The 20392-nt window shown below is 41.0% G+C and overlaps 1 protein-coding gene across 1 annotated transcript in view; it reads left to right on the top strand.

The window, feature by feature from the left end:
• LOC147260465 (multiple epidermal growth factor-like domains protein 9) overlaps nucleotides 1-20392 on the top strand; it is a 43673-nt gene that overhangs the window by 9663 nt on the left and 13618 nt on the right. Inside the window, exons 3-4 of the mRNA XM_086207069.1 lie at nucleotides 11385-11524; nucleotides 17409-17558. Coding sequence (XP_086063195.1) covers nucleotides 11385-11524; nucleotides 17409-17558 — 290 coding nt within the window. The remainder of the gene's footprint in view (nucleotides 1-11384; nucleotides 11525-17408; nucleotides 17559-20392) is intronic.

Raw genomic sequence — 20392 nt, 5'->3', positions numbered from 1 at the left:
ATAGGTTTTTTGCCTTGGAAACGGCTGGTAAACGAGAAAGATACAGGCGGACCAGTTTGCACAGCAAACTTATCACATTGGTCTTCATGAATGTTGTTAAAGTCACTTGCATCAGTGTGCTGAAATCTTTTTTCATGCTCACACGCTTACATTTTTCCTGCCATGTCCTGACAGAATCAGTTGCTCAGTATGGGCATAGATAACACTTTATTAATATGAATGCCATTAGCAATGCTTATTATTAGTTTTATTATTCATTTTTATAATAGTTAATGTTTATTAATGATAGACCTTTTAATTGGTCGGATGATAAATACTTTTTGAAAAGTATGTGGAGGCAAGTCCAGATCTTCCACAGCAGACAAGTAAAAACCCTGTCTCCATGGAGGTAGCTCAGAGAAGTTTTCATTATGAAACAGGAACCACAAACATTTTACATACAGTTGGTTGAGCACTGTCATCTAAAATATGATTATATGTTCTAGCATGAAAATGTACCTTTGTTAGAACTTGTCCAAATCCAGAGAAACAGCCCTGGGCCAGAAGACATGGGGCGGTTAGTCCACATTCTTTTGTCTCTATTGCAGCTTGCAGGTAAAAAGGAGTTACAACACAAATTCTGTTGTCAGTAATACATGAAAAGCAAATGAGTTTAATGTTTTTAAACAATCAGAAACATGCAGCTCAGTCTAAGCTGTGAGAAAAGGTTTATCTCTGGCAGCATTATGTAACCACAGTGGAGTATAAAAAGCTCAAAAACGCACAACATTGTCTTCTGTGAGGATCTTTTGCCACTGTGAAGCGTGATAACCAAGATCTGGATTTTTGTGTCTGAGTCAATACTTCACAACTTTAAGTGAGTGCTATTAGGAATGTCCCTCACAGATCTGAGTCACTTTAGTGGTGCATTTGTCTTATTTCTGTGGATAACTATGGATAAATATAGATGAAATGACATCACAGGGAGATATTTCCAGCAGATAGGATCAACTGTTATAAAAAAAACTTATTTTTTACCAAAAATATCACTGTAATCAATAAAATTCAACATCATCATTGTTTTGAATCAATATGGAGGAACCTGTACCTAGAGTGCTATTCTACGTAGACCTTCAGCAATCGTAAAAGAAGAAATGCCCAATGGATGTTGAATGCCTTTTCATTTACATCAGTGGGGTAGAATGCACAGTAGCCACAAGACTTTTTATATTGAGTATTGCAGTTTACTAATTCTGGATATCATCAGGTTTTCAAAGTTTTCAAAAAGCTTTTAGAGGTAATTAAAAGTATTGATTACCAGTATTTGATTTTGGGCACAGGGAGGCCTTATATTGGCGGCACGGTGGTGCAGTGGTAAACACTGTCACCTCACAGCAAGAAGGTTCTGGGTTTGAGTCCTGGCTTGGGTGCGGGATCTTTCTGTGTGGGGTTCGCATGTTCTCCCTGTGCTAGCGTAGGTTCTATCCGGGTTCTCATGCAATTGGGGACTAGGCTGATTGGATACTTTAAGTTGACCGTAGGTATGAATGTGAGTGTGAATGGTTGTTTGTCTTTGTATGTTGGCCCTGCGATGGACTGGCGACCTGTCCAGGGTGAACCCCGCCTCTCGCCCGTAGCCGCTGGGATAGATTCCAGCCCCCCGCAACTCTTAACAGGAATAAGTGGAAGACAATGGATGAAGGCCTTATTTTAGGGTTGGGTGATAACTAGATTGGGTTATGACCATGTCCACAGTGAAACATTCCCAATGGACAATGATATTGTTTTTTAGGGGGAGGGTGGAGGCTTAGCTGTCAAAATGCAGACTTGCTCATTACTACTGTCACCACCCCTTCCTGCTCACTCTGACAGCAACCTCCAGCTATGTCACTCATCCCAGAAAACTCCAAACTTTCATCCCTGCCAGATGAACGTCGAACATCCTTTCCCGTACTGTGTTTAAAACACTACGTTGTGGACATGTGGCGCATTGACATAGTTAGCCTCCTAGCTATACTGAGGAGCTAAGCTAAAAACCACAGCCACTTAATGGAAAGACACGCTATAACAGTGACCTATAGTTTTAATAAGAGAATAATTAACATGATCTGTCTTTACTTAATTAAAAAGAAAATCTGTTCAGCTGGTGTATAATGAATCCAATAATCAAAATTTGCCGCAGTTCTTTGTCTTCAGTCCTTCACTTTGCATTTGACAGTGGGGTTTGAGGCTCAGTTGACTTCAAGTTAAAAATATCTGAATGCTAACCTGTTCACAATGCTCACATTTGTTAATAATGCTGATGTTAGGAAGGTATAATGTCTACCAATTCAACCTCTATATTTGGCATTAGCACCCTAATATCAAGGTTTATTAGACTGTTTTAGTCATAAAACCAAAGCAGGAACCCAGCGGCTTTTGGGCAAGAGGCAGGGTTCACCCTGGACAGGTCACAGTCCATCACAGGGCCAACATGTATAGACAAACAACCATTCACACTCACATTCACACCTACGGTCAATTTAGAGTATCAATCAGCCTAGTCCCCAATTGATGTCTTTGGACGGTGGGAAGAAGCCAGAGTACCAGAGAGAACCCACGCAGACACAGGGAGAACATGCAAATGCCACACAGTAAATCCCGTGCCCGAGCCGGAACTCGAGCCCAGAACCTTCTTGCTGTGAGGCGACAGTGCTGACCACTGCACCACCGTGCTGCCCAGATTAACTATCCTGAGGCATTATTGCTTAATTTTATTGCAGACTATGAAATTTCTTCAAGGATCACACTTTTTCAAAGCCAGGTGATGGCTATAATTGCATCCTTGTTCAACATTCTTAACAATTTTAATGAGATTTCCTCCTCATGTTGGATCTGGGATCTTCCCTACAATCATTCCTAAAACCATGTGATGTAAAAGTATACACACATTGTTACCCAGTGTGTTGGGTTAGGTCATACCAGTATTTGATTAAAAACCCTTGTATGTTTCATAACAGTTGCATTAGTAGGTTTTGGGTCAGCTCCTGTGGGCATTGTCTGTAAGGCATATATGTTCAAAATACTGCACAGGAAGGCACTAAAATGTGTAATGAAATATTGATTTTGGGTGCAGATGTTTCCGCAGCTGCGTTATATGTCACTCTGCTGCGTATGCATCATTGCATCGGTGGATCTTTACCCAGCATCATCGCCGGTCACAGTCTACTTCATCAGCTTAAACATTAATGTGATTACCAGGGCAGAGGAAAACCCTTTACATTTTATATTCATCCCCAAAGTTGAACTCGGATTAGTTTCTCTAATGGGAAGCTCAGCTCCAGACATAGCTGTTATAGATCAGTACATGGAGATAAATATTGACTGAAAAAGCATAAATCCATAAATCTTTGCAACATTTTTCAAATAAATGACCCTCTAAATGGTTTTCCCGAAGCAAATTTAAAGTATAATAAAACACACAAAAAGCACTTTTTTTTGTTTGAAGCAGCTTGTCGAATGTGTGTTGCGGCCTAAATGAAGAGAAGCAGTGAACTGATTCTCAGCATCATGCTGTCATCTGAGAGCAGCAATGGACTGCAGGGTTGGAGCCATATGTCTGCTTCTTGACTGATGGACACACTCAGGAGAGCCATAGTCAGTGCTTGACTATACCACATCGTTCCATCTGTGGCTGGTTGTGCAAAACTGTGGAAGACCATTTCAAAATTTATTCTATAACCTTTTTATCCAATGCCCTTTTCCTGCTATTTCAATCTTTAATGGGACAAGGTAGTCACGCTTCTTTGTCACTTTGTCATTCTACCCTAGCAATCTCTTACGAGTCCCTCCTCTTTGGTGAATAGTGTCAGTTTTGTCCTACTTTTCAATCATGGAGTTGGTTCATAAATTAAATTGTGAGAAGTTATAATTTTCTGCGCTAGTTAACTTGTAAAAGCAAAAATGGTAACCAGTCCAAAGGCCCTATATAAGTGATCTAAGATGCAGGGGGGTTTGGCGGATGGTGCTATGTGTGTGCCAATGCGTTTGGGGCCTGTTTCAGGTTTGATTTGGTTGTAAGAGGGTGTGTAATCAGAGCTTAAACCACAGCACACAGTGTAAAAAAGCAGGCAACAGACACCTATTTAATCATATGTGTTTTTCAGGCGTGACATCTCTTAGACCAATCAGAGTGTCTAGTGTCATTCTCTTTAAAGCCCCGAGTGCCAGCTTGTGCCGTGCTTAAAATGGGCCCAAAGCCTCGTTTTACGTTACTAGTTAACAAGTGACGTCAAAAGTATCTACAAGTCACTTGTGAGAGACATGCTGACTAAACTAGTTCAGCTAATGAAATCTGGTGAACTGGTGAAAATGTTCATTAATCACACTAGTTGGACAAATGCTTGTGAGGGGGGATGGTATGAAGTGTGCATCAAGGGTTCCTACTGGGTTACGAGCTTGCGTCATTTTCATATTGTGCACTAGTTAACATGTTGGTCTGAAATGCAACTGTTAACAAGAGGCTACATATTGCAGCTTATATGAGCCAGACAAAGCAAACCAATGTGGACTAGTTCTCTGGTTAAAGCCTGTTTTTTTTTTTTACCTTCAGTTATTAATAAGTGAAGCTTAAATGTTTACTGGTTATTAGGGAGGTCCATGTTAAGCAGTTAACTGTTAACTGACTGTTATCAATCTTAACTTTCGGTAAACGCTTTTTAAAGTAATTTAAATCCAAATTTTGTGGCATGGTCAGGGAGAAACAGGCTTTAGGCCACATGCCAATTCACGGTGATATGTTCAGCCAAACACATGTCGTGCGCAGAAATGGTTTGCTGAGTCAGAGCAAAATACTCATGTTGATAGATAAGTAGAGCTGGGTATCACCACTGACCTCCCGATACGATACAATTTCGATACACTAGGTCCCAAGTCGCCGATACGATTCTATACAATATACAATACAATATTTTAGTTACAATACCAATTTTGCTTTGGTAATGGAAGAGATTCTCAAAGGACTAATGCTGTAAATTCAATCGTAAAAGTAACCCTCTAACCTGCTGCATAATTAAATATTAATATTTACATTGAGAACTGACCATTAAACAATAGTTATACAACATCATGCACTTTTTATTTAAATATATGGCCGACTGTCATTCAAAACAAAAGGGCAACTTAGACGTCCACAAACCGTCAGCAGCTCAGCAAGATGACTCGCAGTGTGGCGAGCTTCAATCGCCCGCGTTTGTAAAACGTGGGACATGAGGGACCAGTTACTGTCAGTGTAATGAGAGGTGATGGTCAAGTAGGAATCCGTAGCTCTGCTTGTCCAGCTGTCGCAAGTGATGGCAACTCTGCCGATTTCATTGCAGTTGCGACGTTGTTTTTAACATCTCTGTACATCTTTGAGATTGTGACTTGACTCAGTTGTTTCCGTGTCAGTAGCACATACCGTGGTTCCAGTGTCTGGATGAGGTGTCTGAAGCCTACATTTTCTACCACACAGGATGGTCTGAGATCCTTGCAGATAAAAATTGCCAGAGCCGAAGTGATGTTCTCTGCACATGGAGGCGTGGATGGAAACTTCATCCCAAATGCTTTCTCCAGCGAGGGTTGTTGCAGTGACTTGTAGTTTCCTGGTTGTTGAGTATACTCTTGGTGATTCCTAGTCAAATGGCTCCGGAGATTAGTTGTATTTCCATTGTACTTAACCTCTACTTTGCACATTTCGCGCACAGCATTATTTTTGTCAAGTTGGGCGCAGTTTTCTTGCTTCTTAAAGCCGAAGTGCTGCCAGACATCGGCTCTGAAATTTGCCGGAGATTAAAGTTGCGCTTCCGCCATCTTGTTGTTCTCTGATCGGAGGCACATGGCCTGGATCTCGCGAGATCTGATGATCTGACTGCAATAACGTTGCACTATGCACTAAATCACGCGAGACTAAAGGGGCAAGCAAAAACAAAAAAATAAACGGGTAAAATCTAATGCATTTTAAAAGATTGATACTGGGATTTATGTATCGATAATCTTACCTACAAATGTATATCGATAAAATATCGGTATATAGACATTTTTAACCCACCACTATAGATAAGACATAAACATATGCTGCGCAAGCTGAAGTCGTACAGCACTGTCAGAGCAATGATATGATGCTGTTCCTGGGACAATTACAGCACCTCTCAATAAGCAAATGCCCCAGAGGCAGAAGTGGCAGCCTACATGAGAGACAGTCTACTCTCTTTCAGATATAAACACTCTTGATATTTGGAAAGCTAATGAAAATGTGCAATTCTTACATTCCTGCAATGTCGGTAAGATTCGAGCCAGTATTTTCTGCCAGGGTGTACAGATGATTGTGAAGGATTAGAATGTGTCCATAATCTGCCATCACAGACTGTTTTGACATGAGCGCACTCTATCCTTTTAAGTTCTATGCCAATACACGTGACCAGCCGTAGTTTCTGTCTTAGCCATAGTTGCTCATGCTCATTATTGGTCATACACTTGCCACTGGGTCATTTTTAGGACTGATTGTGTATGAATTGTTGGCAAGTATGCTGACATGGGTAGATAAGACTTGGGGGTCCACTGCGCAGGCTGGAGTTTAGTATTTCTTAAGAAAGCTGCAATTAAACGACACTTCTCTCACAACAAACACTTTTTGAACTGTATAATATTTTTTTAAATGTCATGCAAAGCTACTCGATTTGAGTTCCAGAAAAAAAATTTGCATCCGGAAATGAAAATAATAACTGTAGGAATCTGCATAAATGAGCAAAAGGGATGTGTGATTTCCACCTCAACAGGGGAGCTGTCCTCTGTCTCCTCTGACACTGTCTCATTTACTTTCCTAAATGGTGTCCATGTTTGTATTGAGGACTTGTCAGCAGAGCCTGGCACGAGCCCAAACAGAGGTAAAGAGATCACAAGTCCTGTTGCTCTATAGCTTATGTACCCTTTCAGGATTTGACTACACACCCAGCAAAGCAACTAAACCCGCTTAGTGTAGTTCCCTACTCATTTATCCCTGGTAATTAAACCTGTGAGCACTTCCCTGTCGCTTGAGAGGATGTTTGCGACTGTCTGCAACAACAGCATCGCAACGGCGTGCGTAGAATGGGGTTAAGCTTTGAGGCCCATGTCACACTGACCTACTTGTCATGCAGATCTGATGCTGAGCGGCTGGGCCAGCACAGTGCAGTTAAATCACACCAAAACAATAACAAACTCCTCCCTCTTTGCCAAGAGGGCACAAATAACACCCAGATTACTGATCACTGAGGGAGAAGGTTTCACCAAGATCCACAAGCCTCACTACATCGCTGCTGCTGCTTCAACAGTGCAGCTAGCTTCATATTAGATGGCAAACCTCTTAAAAAGTGACAGTCTTTTTCTTGAGCTGCTCATAGTGTATGATGAGGGCTCAGCAGACACAGATGGCAGATTAGGCTGCATGGCCACAGGTCAAATGTACTGTGAAGCTCTCTCTTTTATGAACCCAATTAGGACAATGGGCCACAATTATTTGAAATCAAACTACTACTTGTTTTAGGTTCTAAGTTTTTAAGATTGCATGTTAAAACACATAAAATAATGGGGATGGAGTGTCTCGCTTGATTGTTATACTGCCTGCATTAGTAAGCTGGGACTGGTATTTCAAGCACATTGGTAGGCCAATATGACAATGCGGTTTTAGCCACTGTTGCAATATTGAATGATTCATATAATTTATATTATCATGATATATTCTCACGTTTGTAACTGACTAACCAACTTGGAAAAAGAAGTTAATTTCTGTTGCTGCCCATGCTGCCCACTCCTAGAGGCAGCTGGAGTGGCAGAAGGTGTTTGCCTCCTACTTCTGGAGCATGTATGAGAAAAAAAATCAATTAGTCAGTGGATACTGAATATGAAAATTTTCAAACTTGAAACAGTAATCCGGGCTGTCAGTCGGTCTGCACACTTACAAAGCCATATGTTTGGCAGTGTCTATTGTCTGGGACACGTGGCACTCTTCTGTTGCCACATAAGCAACTGATGCAGGTCAGCAAGTGACGTTTGTGTGCTGAATTTAAATAGTGAAGAAATTCCCCCCCAGAACATTACGATATGCCCGTTGGACTTTGGAGCGGGAGATAAACCAGTGCAACTACAAGTTTTACTACATAAGATATTGATAATGAGTATACAATATGTATACAAAGTAGCAATGCAGTATTGTGCATCCTGAAAGATCTTCTGTGGGGTTTGTTCAAAATAGAACAGTACCAAGAGCCTCGAAAGGCCTCACTCCTGAGAAAGTCATTTTTTCGAAGATCTTTGTTTTCTAATAGTTTTCTATATAAATGTGAGACATCAGGACACCTTTTTAATGAGAAAAACATTGGCTCATTCACTATTTGATTGATGAAATTGGGTTCCCAACTTCTTCTCCTTTCTCCTCTCTTTCTTACTTTGTTTGTATACCATCTGACATCATGAAGTTGCTCTTGTCACTCTGAAACGACTGTATGGGAAGGACCAAATCAATGCAGCCCCTCGTCAGAAATGTTATCTCATGTATACAGCAAGCAGAAAGACTTCTTCTCTTACTGCTTTCACAGATGATAAAAATCAGGTTTTCTTCTTGCTGCACTCCTCCTCCAGTTTTTTGACAATTGAAATTTGCCTGGAAGGTTTTGAATAATCATGCGATCAGACAAACAAGTTGAACCAATCACACAACCTCCTTTAAAGAGGGGAAACGTCTTTTATTTTAGAAATTCTTGAATTTAGTTAAAGTAAGAGTAGGGAAAAAAGTGAGGGGCATGTGCGTAAAATGTCTGAGAATGTTTCACTGATTCATTCTCTCATAACTTGTTGAACAATCCTTTAAATGGCTTTTCAAAAAACAATCACAGTGAGAAATCAATGTTTTTCCTCACCGTCTCTAACAGTTGGACGTGGTCTCCCTGACTTTGTTGTAGCAGGGTCATGAAGCTGCATGTGGATACTTTCTTCAATTGTTGGGTGTGCGCATTACATTAATTCACAATAATGAGGACTGTTGATCTCCCAGTCTTGGCCTCAACAGTGCCCACGCCCCACTGAGCATCACTGTGGGACTCCTTTTCATTTGCATCAAGGGCAGTTGTTTTAACAAAGCCCTGTTTGTATGAAGGGCCCACACATACACTCATGGAAAGTGCTCCCAGTCACTCATGATTTACTTCAATTGTTTTGAAGTTATTGTCCACAGATAATGCTTCTGAGTCCCTTGTCTGGGTTTTTGAGGGCTCATCAGGCTTGGCTTAGCATTGTGCTTTTCCTTGTAAATCACCCTGAGCAAGGATGGGATCAGAGAGTGCTGATGCTGCTCATGAGCCAGATAATTTCTCAGTGGGAGCTGATAAAGCCTCTATTCCCTCATGTGAGAATGAACAAGCCCCTTCTGCTACATGGGGTGACAAGAGAGCAGATCTAACTTGGAAAAAGAAATATTAAAAAAGGCAAGTTTGTGTTACTTCTGAAGTGCTCAAATATATCTTGAGTGCCGCTATGCAGCCACATTCTCTCATCTGAGTGGAAAGCACACGCTTTCCACTCAGATGAACTTTTATACTCAATACTTTATTCCCTTGTATAAAACGAAGCCAGTCAAGTTTATTTGGGGTGATACTGAATGGTAATGTGTGAATCGTCGTGCAACAAATGTATTCAATGCCTTTGGACCAATTACTTTAAATGTACTCCTCTATCTAAGTCTAGATGCAGTTTAATACTCTAATATTCAATTTATACAAACTCTTAATATGTGCATCCATTGGCAAGTCAAAACCCTGGAAATCAGTCCTGGTTTTTCTGGTTTTCCCAGACCACATGCAAACCAGGGTGAATGCAGGGTGAATGAGCAAACAGAGGGACTGCACCTTTGGTCTGGAACTGTTTGGTACCCATCAAAATTACAGTTAACAGTTTTGGGGCTACAACAGCACAGTTACCCACTTGATCAAAGTGTGTGTGTGTGTGTGTGTGTGTGTGTGTGTGTGTGTGTGTGTGTGTGTTGTGGATGATTTAGAGCCATTCAGCCCTGGTAGACGCTGTGGTAATTGTGGGTCCCATATAGCCCTTAAACTTTGGAGTAATAAAGATTATCTTTAGATTACCATTAGGTTGCAATGACAACCTGACACATGAAAAAAGTCCACAGCAGCATTTTCATGTTTTGCTCTTCAGCGCGACATCAAGGTGCAGCAGTTTGATGTCATGGGTAATGGTCAGTTAATGCCACGTATCAGCACTGATTATCAGCTGTAATTTCATTATCAGAATAGTACATATTGTAAATTTTCCATTTTCTGCTTGTATATATCATGGAGTCCTACTGGAGCTAAAACTCTCTTTTCTTCCAAATTAGCTGTCTTCCATTTTGACAAGATAACATTGGTCTCTACAATGCAGCTCTCTGTACAAACCGCAACACCCAAAAGATATACTATAGAAATATTTAATATTATCACTCTTATTACTCCACACATAGTTTCCTGTCAGTTATGCTACTTTTTGCATGATAGTTTAAAATTGTTAGAAAACTAATGATGAAATATAAAAGAGCTTCTGCAACGATTTGAGTGAGTGACGCATGTACATGTGGGAATCTACTTTTTTGTGTCTACATAGTTGATTTTTGGGGGGTCTTGGATTCACCAAGCTGCCTGAAACTACTAAAATCATATTTATTGATTAGGGGAAGAATGGCTCAGGTGGTAGAGTGTCCATTTAGTAATCACAGGGTTACTGTTTTGATCCCCAGCTACCCAAGAGACAATGTCCAAGCATCTTTGAGCAATGTACTGAACCCCGTATTGCTCCTGCTGCCCTCACATCACTGCCCTGAGGCAGTAAAGTGGATATTTTTCTGAAGCAGAAATCTCCTCATGAATACTGCAACAGTGACTTTTGAAATGCGCAGTGACATCAGTTATGTCAGGTGTGGGGTGTTTTTTTTAATTTCCAATATGAAAAAAATTACATTATCCTCCAGTTCAAATGACAGCACAAATCTCAAGTCACAAATCCAAACCAAATAAAACTGAAAACACTGTATGGCAAGAATCATATAGCATAGACAGCTTTACTTACAGGGTGGATCGCACAGAGTTCAATGCTAGATGAACAGTCAAGTCAGTTTTATTTGTAGAGTACCAAATCACAACAAAAGTTATGTCACGACACTTTACAAGAAGGAGAAACTTCAGGTAGTCAAGTGGAATCCTGCACATCTGATATTAAAACTACTCTCCAAAAACACTGAAGAGCTCAGACACACACAATTCAGTGTGGTCTCATACACTGGTCTTCTATTTTGTTAATGAAATAATTTTGTTGACTGTGTGACTGTTCTCAAATTGATTTGATGTTCTCTCTTGTCCCTCCAGCTCAGGGATATGTGTGTGCAAGACAGGAGTGTATGGACCAAAGTGTGATGAGTGCCACCCAGGTTTCTTCCACTTCAGCAGCACTGGCTGCCGGCCCTGCCAGTGTCACAACCACACCAACTACTGCCATCCACAGTCCGGTGAGTCTGGTGACACCCAATGGTTTTCAGACAAATTTCTTGTTTTGCCTTGTGTTCCTCTCAACACTACTTTTGTGTATTGCTCCTACAAGGAGCGCAAATACACAGAAGCATTCTTTGATTTTTTTTTTTATTTGATTTTTTTTTTGCAGAGACACTGAATTTCACAGACATCTCCATATCAATATAGATAAGTTTGATACAACTACACCCAGCAACATTTAAAATGATTGTTTTGTAAATTAAGTTCATTTGGGTGCCACACACATTTCTTAACCCAGTTAAACATCTCTCAGCTTGCATGAATAAATGACTGACACATACACATATTTAGTTATGAAAAATTAACTTCACATTTGGTCTGAACACAACATAACTCTGCACATCATTTCACAGACAGTTTTCTTTTCTCATGTTGGACAAACTTTAAAATATTTTACTGTCGTTCACATCTGACACAGGGATTTTATGCAGTGTTGTTGCTAGACACATGAAATAGACAAATTCTAAATGCAGTCACATTTACTCAATTCACAACTTAAAAGCTTCAATTTTCTATTCCTCTGAGTAAAACATTTGTTCCTCTTATGGATTGTCAGCATCAGTTGTCAGTGGAGTGCCATACCTTCGTTGGTTTAATAACCTGTCAAGAAAAGACACTCAGCTTTAGATTTGGCCGCAGCATCACTGTTCTAGTTGACTGTCACTGCTCTAGTGTGTGGTTTCAACCACAGCAGGCAGCACACATAGTGACCAGCTGGTGGACATATGGTGCATTTAGCAGCTATAGAGTCAGATACCTCAGTAGATAGCAGGAATGCACGATATTATCTGCATGTCATCAGTGTGAGTATATATTTTTATTTAAATGTATTTAGCAAGCAATTGAGAACAAATTCTTATTTACAAATGCAGCCAAACCAAAGAGCATTGGCTCTTTTGGGGGGGTGGGGGGTGCTAAAAGTAAAAACAAGGTTATATAGATTGTAGAATAACAAACAATTAATAAATAAATACATTACAATAAAACAGTAAAAATATTGGGACTTGCCAAATAGGCCTATTCAACGGGTGCAAGAGTCAACTGTAATTTGTTGCCGGTTTTGTTTAACGACAGTGAGCAAAGAGAGGACAGTGAGTTTGAGGGTGTTGTGTAAAATGTTGCAGTCATTACCTGCATCAAACCAGTAAGCGCTGTGTCCAAAGACAGTGCTGGCTTTGGGGATGGAGAATTTAATGAGTTTACTGGGCCTTAGGTTGAGGGCAGAGTGGGAGAAGTGCAGGAGGGTAGAGAGGTGGAGAAGTGTTATACCAAGTATGGTTTTGTAAATGAGCTGAAGCCAGTGGTGGAGCCATCTGGTGTGGAGTGATGTCCAGTCTACCAGGTTATAGGGGTTGCAGAGGTGAATAGTGAATGGTGTGCCTGTGGCAAAAATGGATGGCAGAATGGTGGAGAGTGTCCAATTTGCTAAGGGTGTATTGAGATGCCATCCTGTACATGGTGTCACCATAGTCAAATATGGGCAGGATGGGCAGTTATCTCCAAATTCACTGTAATATTTATTGTTAAAGTACACACACGTCTTATTAGCTGCCCTGGCTCTGATACATACAGGTGTTCTCCCTGGTTCTGCCTGCCTGCCTGCCATGAATTGCATTCTACTCATAGAAGCTTCCACTGCAAGAAAATAATTTTCTAATGACGTTAGCTTAAAAACAATAAAGTCTTCCATTTTCCGTTAATCACTGATGGCAAAAGTATCAGTACATGGATTATCACCCAGCAGTGGGAATTTCCTTGATGTTTTTGTGTTCTAGACTATAAAACAGGGGAAGCAGTTCTAAGCAGGTGGAGGAGAAAAAAAAACCTCCTCTGCTGAATTGATGCATTCATGTGGTAAATTTATTTCTTTACATCTATGACTGAAAGGGTTTTATTGCACACATTTAATCTGTTTTGGTCTAGAAGTATAACACTCACCTGGTCTGAAAAAGGGGGATGGGGTTACATATTGTTGGCCAAAATTTGGCAGCCCTGCTCAAATAAAAAGAGCAGCTGTATTCATCATGCTGTCACTCTGTGAATGGACAATGGAGCAGTCAGTTAATGGTACAGTCTTTGCAAAAAAAGGAAAAAAAGGGGTTTTAAGTTCCCCATAAAATTGACTCTTAGGCTTTGTGCCGTTTAACACCTCAGCACGATACATGGATGATTGTCTGCTCTGTTTAATTAGAGACTTCACTACACATACCACTCCACTTTCTCTAAAATAAATATTAGCTGTGGAATTGCAAGTGAAGTATTTGGTAGCTAAGCAGTATCATACTGGACCAAGAAAGCTGCTGAATCAGAAGCAAACGGTAAGCGATCTAAGGATCCAGCTGGACGACTCTGGATAGTTTAGTTGGGTTTATCCTTCTCTGTGTCCTCCATCACGTTGAAAAAGGAGGGGATTGCTGCTCACCCGCCGGCAGTCAGGCTTAGAGATAACTCCAGTAAGTGACAGGCTTGAAAAGGAGGAAAGGTGGAGAGGGGGGACAGGGTAATGAGGGTGTTGGGGAGCTAGTTTTAGAGACCATATGTCTTGCTGTTATAATGCAGGGGCAGATGGAGCACTGTAGCCTTGCCTGGGCCCAGCGGTCACAGTGCAGTGGATTAACATAGCTCAGGTTTGACAGCTCCCTACAAAGACTGATCCTGGCCTCAGGTCCCCAGGGTCACTTGCACAAGAACACATTGTTCAAATGCAAATAATACAGTACCCCAAACACTGTGTACTTCAGATAAACATGACAGAGACTTGGCATTTTCAACAGGACTGAGGCAGACAATTTCCATACTGGGCCATTGTTGTCTTCTTAAATAGTATCCAGAGACTAAATACATGGATGATCTAAGTTCACACCCAAAATCTGTTTAGACAGTGTGGAACAGGCATTCTGTGATTTGTTTTTACCTGTTAATATCAAATGGGGATTTTTAAAAAGTTAAAAAGGGGGCGGCATGGCTCAATGGTACTGTGGCCATCTAGCAACCAAAGGGTCGCTGGGTTGATCCTCACTTCCCCAGGTGACCATGTCAAAGTGTCATGGTCAAGATACTGAACCCCTAATTGCTCCTGATGGCCCTTCGACAGACAGGCAACCCATCCAACCCACCCATCCTGCCTCTCTGCCAATGTCAGCTGGGATAGGCTGCAGTCCCCCCCACCCCCCGGGACCACTTAACAGTTAAGCAGTATAGAAAATGGATAGATGGAATGTTAAAAAAAGTACTAAAGACAGCATGTGTTGAAAGGGGAAGGTATAAATTCATGTTCCTTTAATATAACATAACAAGTATAAGCTTGAGTTTGGTCTCATTTCACCTGAAGTAACAAAAATCTATCTGAATGCAGCAAATCCTTATCACTGACCTCCAATTTGTACTTCAACTAATAATTAAACCTCTCATGTGCAGAGCTTACTGTAGTTAATTCCCCTGCTCATTTCACCTATTAGTAGCTTCTCTGGGTTAATACACATTTTGAAAAGGAGCTTACAGTCTTCTCCGCAGCTCGAACGCTGAAACCACTTTTATGCAGAGAAGCAAGCCGGGCAGCCTGTCAACAGGTTTAGTCATGTCTGCGTAACCTCTCCTCCTGATTATGAAGGCATAACAACCAACTCAACCTCAGACAGGCTCCACTACAAACAGCATGATACTGGTAAGTCTGTGGCAAATGAGTGAGAAGAATTTCTCAAAGTCTTTTATTTCAGCATCTGATTTTCAGTAGGTCTCACACAAGAGACTTACAGTACCAGTAAGACAACTGCTAACTTGAATGTGGTTGAAAAATGTAATAACACAGCTCTTCTCTGCACTATTTAGCCACTGTTTTACTGCCGCAGCAGCATTTAGTAGTAGGCTAGAGTGGACAAGAAGTCAAAATGTTTGCAGTGCAAAGGGCATATGGGCGTATGAGTGTGCAATACCAAGCCTCAATATGGGTCTTTCACCAAAAAAGCAGTTTTTAAGAGCTAAAAGCTGCACCCCCCCCCCCCTTTTTCTGGCACTTCAGTTCAAGTATTTGTATCACAATGTTCACATCTGTAGTCTTCTCATTGGTTTGTCAGTCTGCTCTTGTACACAGCTGTCATTGGTTGGCATGAAGAGAAAAGTGGTTCCTCTCAATGGCAGGACTTAACATTATTTCTGTGGTGGGAGGAACATTAGCAGAATCGGCAGCTGCTGGCCACCTTGTCTGCACACCTTATTTTAATGTGTGAAGTCTTTGTTATGCACAATATTTTAGACACTACACACCCATTCTGGAATTGGGCACATTTGTTTCGTACAAGTACAATATTTCACAAAACACAGGGTCCATGTGATAATATGGGTCCCGTGCAAATCAGTGTCTCTGGGATTCGAACGTTGAATTCCACATCGGAATAAGTGGTCAACTCGTGACCCACATCTACATACTTATTGGTCCATTTCTTCTTGACCTGCTGGGGCTGAACTCTCACTTCATAATTTAATAAATCATTATTTAAACATGGCTAAGAGTGTGAGTGCCTATCCATTATCTGTCTATCCACAGGCTTGCACCTTCATCATGGTCAGCACCTCAGCAAGTTATTGCACGTGTTGTCTGGAGGATAAATGAAATACACACATTTTACAAAAAGTGTAATAATCATTTTTTTCAGAGGGTAAAAACATATTGGACCCATCCAGGGTGAACCCTGCCTCTCACCCAAAGGCTGCAGCCCCCCCCCCCCCCCCCCACACACACACACACACACAACCCTTAACAGGATAAGTGGTAGTGGATGAATGGTTGGATGGATGGAAAAACATATTGTTGGATAAAAGGCAGCAGGACAGCAGTGCAAGAAATGAAATAAGTGAGTTTTGAGAGTGAAATCATGATTAATTACCTCATTTTGTCTACTACATCAGTACACTCTTGCAGAAATTGTGTCAAGAATATTACGTAATCAAACTCATTGTAACAATTCACAATAATTATGAATTGGTAAACATAGCAGACTTTGTAATGTGTAAAATGAAATTGAAATCATTTTCACACATATAATTGTTATCCTATTCCATCCATCCATCCATTTTCTTCCGCCTATTCCTGTTAAGGGTCGCGGGTGGGGGGGCTGGAGCCTATCCCAGCATCTACTGGTGAGAGGCGGGGTTCACCCTGGACAGGTCACCAGTCCATCGCAGGGCCAACACATACAGACAGACAACCATTCACACTCACATTCATACCTACAGTCAATTTAGAGTATCAATCAGCCTCATCCTCATTTGATGTCTTTGGACTGTGGGAGGAAGCTGGAGTACCAGAGAGAACCCACACAGGAACAGGGAGAACATGCAGACTCTACACTGACAGATCCTGAGCCTGACCTGGGACTCGAACCCAGAACCTTCTTGCTGTGACGTGACAGTGCGAACCACTGCACTACCGTGCCGCCGTTATCCTATTCTTTTGATCGAAAGTATTTTTAATGTAAAGAAAATAAATAAATCCATTTGCGTTTAATTCATTAGGAGGAGGTATCATTTGCACCTTGTCTACTCTGCTTCCTCATGTCAAGCTAAACAGTTTGCTTCCTTCTCATTTTCATCATGGCTGTGCTCTCCCCTGACAGACTTTCCATATACAGTCATCTAATTGGCATTGATTCCTCTCTTTTTCAGTATGAAATGCTTGGTTCAGTTGGAGGAAACTGAAAAAAGAAGTCCACAAACTTCCAAAAAGCATATTAGTAGAATGCTATTGTGATAACCTATGAATTAGGAAGACTTCAAAATTCCTCTGTTAATGGAAGTATCCAGGAAACAACCTGTAGACTATTTAACCTGCCATTTGTCTCCCAGGAGTTTGCGTGAACTGTGAGGGCAACACCCAGGGATCCAATTGTGAGGAGTGCAAGCCTGGTTACTACCGCAGCCCTGCCACTGCCCCGACCGAAGCCTGTGTAACGTGTCCTTGCTCCAACTCCACCTCCACTGGCACCTGTCATACAGGTGAGTCTCTGCTGCCCACATACACAACTCAAATCTGATGCTCAGCTTCTCATTTCAGTGGCTTAAAAGCAGATTGTATCTCACACTTATGATGTCTGCAATTGGAAAGTCACACAAATGAGTGAAGGGTTGAGCCTTTGAACCTGATGTGGTAGAAGTCTGTCAGAAATGTATTGTGTGACATCTGCTTGTCTTCTTGTGGTCTGTTATTCAAGATGATAAGAGTGATGCAGGACATGAAAAAGAGAGAAGTCAACACACTGTAGCCTGCAATTCCTTTCATTATTCAGGTTCAGGGGCTAACGCCAGACTCAACACACTGTACGTGCTGTGTACAATACTGCTGACTCACAAGATAGGAAAAAGATGCTAACAGATGTGACCAGGAAATTAGACATGATGACATTGATAGTTTTCAGTCAAGCAACCTTCACTAAGCAAACTTGAACTTTATCTTATAATACTGGCACTGCAATGTGTTTATACTTGAAGAACTGGGGGGGACAGCACCGCAGTGTGTGCGGCATTATTGGCTATAATCCTTAAATCACTTGAAGTTTCATCTGTATTCTGAGGCATGTAGTTAGCAGTGATTTTTTTTGTTTTGCCGAGCTGTATATTAGCAGAGTAAATGAAGAGGCGAGTTTATGTCATAAGTTCCTTTTTGAGATGGGGGGGTCAGTTATTTGAATTACCTTGACAATGATGAATTCCATCAGATAACATTGACCTGAGTACTAGATGAGTCAAAAGTGTTTGTGTCAGTGTCAACCATGATTTAGAGGAATGATTTATTAAAGGGAAGGTTTGTGGAGTTTTACTGGCTTTGTTTCATGGTACATAGGCAAATAAACAGCATTTAACTTTCATGTTGCCAGAATATTGTACTTCAGAATTTCTGTTACCCACTCTATTGTCGAACTGCAAGCAGGTCTACCTGCTTCAGATGCACATTATGACAGGATACGTGCCTCCTACAAGAGAGAAACAGCTCACAGAGCTTTCTAAAACAGTCTACAGTATATGGGTTTATGATGATCAACGCAGTGGTTAATGTGTGTTCATGGCATGATTAAGATTAGGGAAAATCATGGTTTGGGGTAATATACACACTTCTGTCAGGGTTAGGTTTGAATAACAGTAACTACTTTTCGAAAATGAAGTGCACTATAAGCTAAAAGTTTGGAAGCAACATCAAACTTGCACAAAAAAAATCATAGTTTTACTGGTATACCTTGCAAAAAAATAATCATGATTGTAATGTAAAGCATAATAAGACATTTTTACTACAGTTATCAAGTATTTGAGTTTTTTTTGCTTCGACTTTGCTCTCTTCAAAGTAACCTCTTGTGGCTTTAACTCCAGCGTGACATACACAAGGCATTCGTTCCACAAGTTTTTCAAGGTGCCAGGAATTGCATTCCAAGCATTCTTAAGTTCATCAATAAGAGACTGCTGACTTGTGGGACGCACTTTTCTGACTGATCCAATTCATACCACACAAGCTCAATCGGAGAGAGGTCTGGAGAGTGAGGGAGCCAATCCATCTTTTGAAGAACACATTCCTCTTCTTTTTTGTCTAAGTAACCCTGACAGAGCTTGGCAGAATGCTTTGGCTCATTGTCTTGCTGAAAAACAAACTTTTAACCCACAAGTTTTTGTCCAGATGGAACTGAATGATGTTGGAGGATAGAGTGGTACTGCTCCTTCTTCATAAAACCTTTTTCTTCAAACAAATCGCCTACTCTATCACCTGCAAAACATCCCCATACCATGGCACAACCACCTCCATGCTTTATTGTGGGTGTTACACATGGAGCTTTAAGATGTTTACCAGTTTGTCTGCGGACATAGACTCTGCATTTAGAACCAAATAGTTCAAACTTGCTTTCATTGGTCCAGAGAACTGTTCCCAGTCGTCATAGGTCCAATTTTTGTGAGCTTTTGCCCACTCATTTCTCTTTTTCTTCTTCTGTCGATGAAGTAGTTTTTGTTTTTGTTTTTTTTGCAGATACACAACCCCTCAGACCAGCCTTTTTCAAACATCTTTTCACAGAGATAGGGGTTTTGGCCTTGTCATATTGATTTCTTCCCTTATTTGTGGTGCTGTTTTTCACCTATCTCTCTTACTGGTGACAATAATATGATAAAATCCTCTGCTTCTGAAGTAACCGTCTTTCTTCCAGGTGTTTTTCTATCTTCATAACTTCCAGTTTCTATCTAGTCTCTTCAGAGTGTAGTGAATTCCTTCATTGGACACCATAGGCGTTTTGCAATTTCTCTCTCAGTGTATCCTTCTTGCCTCAGTGTACGAATCTGTACTCTTGTTTCTTGCTTGTTTCTAGCCATTTCTGCTTTATTTTGACAGAGATTTGAATGCAGTTGAGATTTATTGGGATTTTTGTGTGCAGACTGTTCAAAGCAAAAGCATTAAAGTTAGTAATGCAATCCGTGATTTGTTTTTTTTTACTTTTGCGCTGAAGTTGTGACTCTTGCAAATCTTTTCGACCATAAAACTTAGCCCTTCTTTCCTTTTGTTGACATTTACTTAGCAATGGTCTGTTAACAGGGTGGCACAGTGGTGCAGTGGTTAGCACTGTCGCCTCACAGCAAGAATGTTCCAGGTTTGAGCCCTGGCGCCAGTACGGGATCTTTCTGTGTGGAGTTTGCATGTTTTCTCTGTGCCTGTGTAGGTTCTCTCCAATTACTCCAGCTTCTTCCCACCATCCAAAGACATGCAATTGGGGACTAGGCTGATTGATACTCTAAATTGACCGTAGGAGTGACTGTGAGTGTGAATGGTTGTTTGTCTATATGTGTTGGCTCTGTGATGG

This window comes from Aulostomus chinensis, chromosome 6 (genome assembly GCF_037954235.1).
Source record: "Aulostomus chinensis isolate RoL2024-O1b breed Wild chromosome 6, RoL_Achi_v1.0, whole genome shotgun sequence".
Taxonomy (NCBI): Eukaryota; Metazoa; Chordata; class Actinopteri; order Syngnathiformes; family Aulostomidae; genus Aulostomus; species Aulostomus chinensis.
The sequence above is the reverse complement of the archived record's forward strand: the minus strand, read 5'-3'. Positions and strand labels throughout refer to the sequence as shown.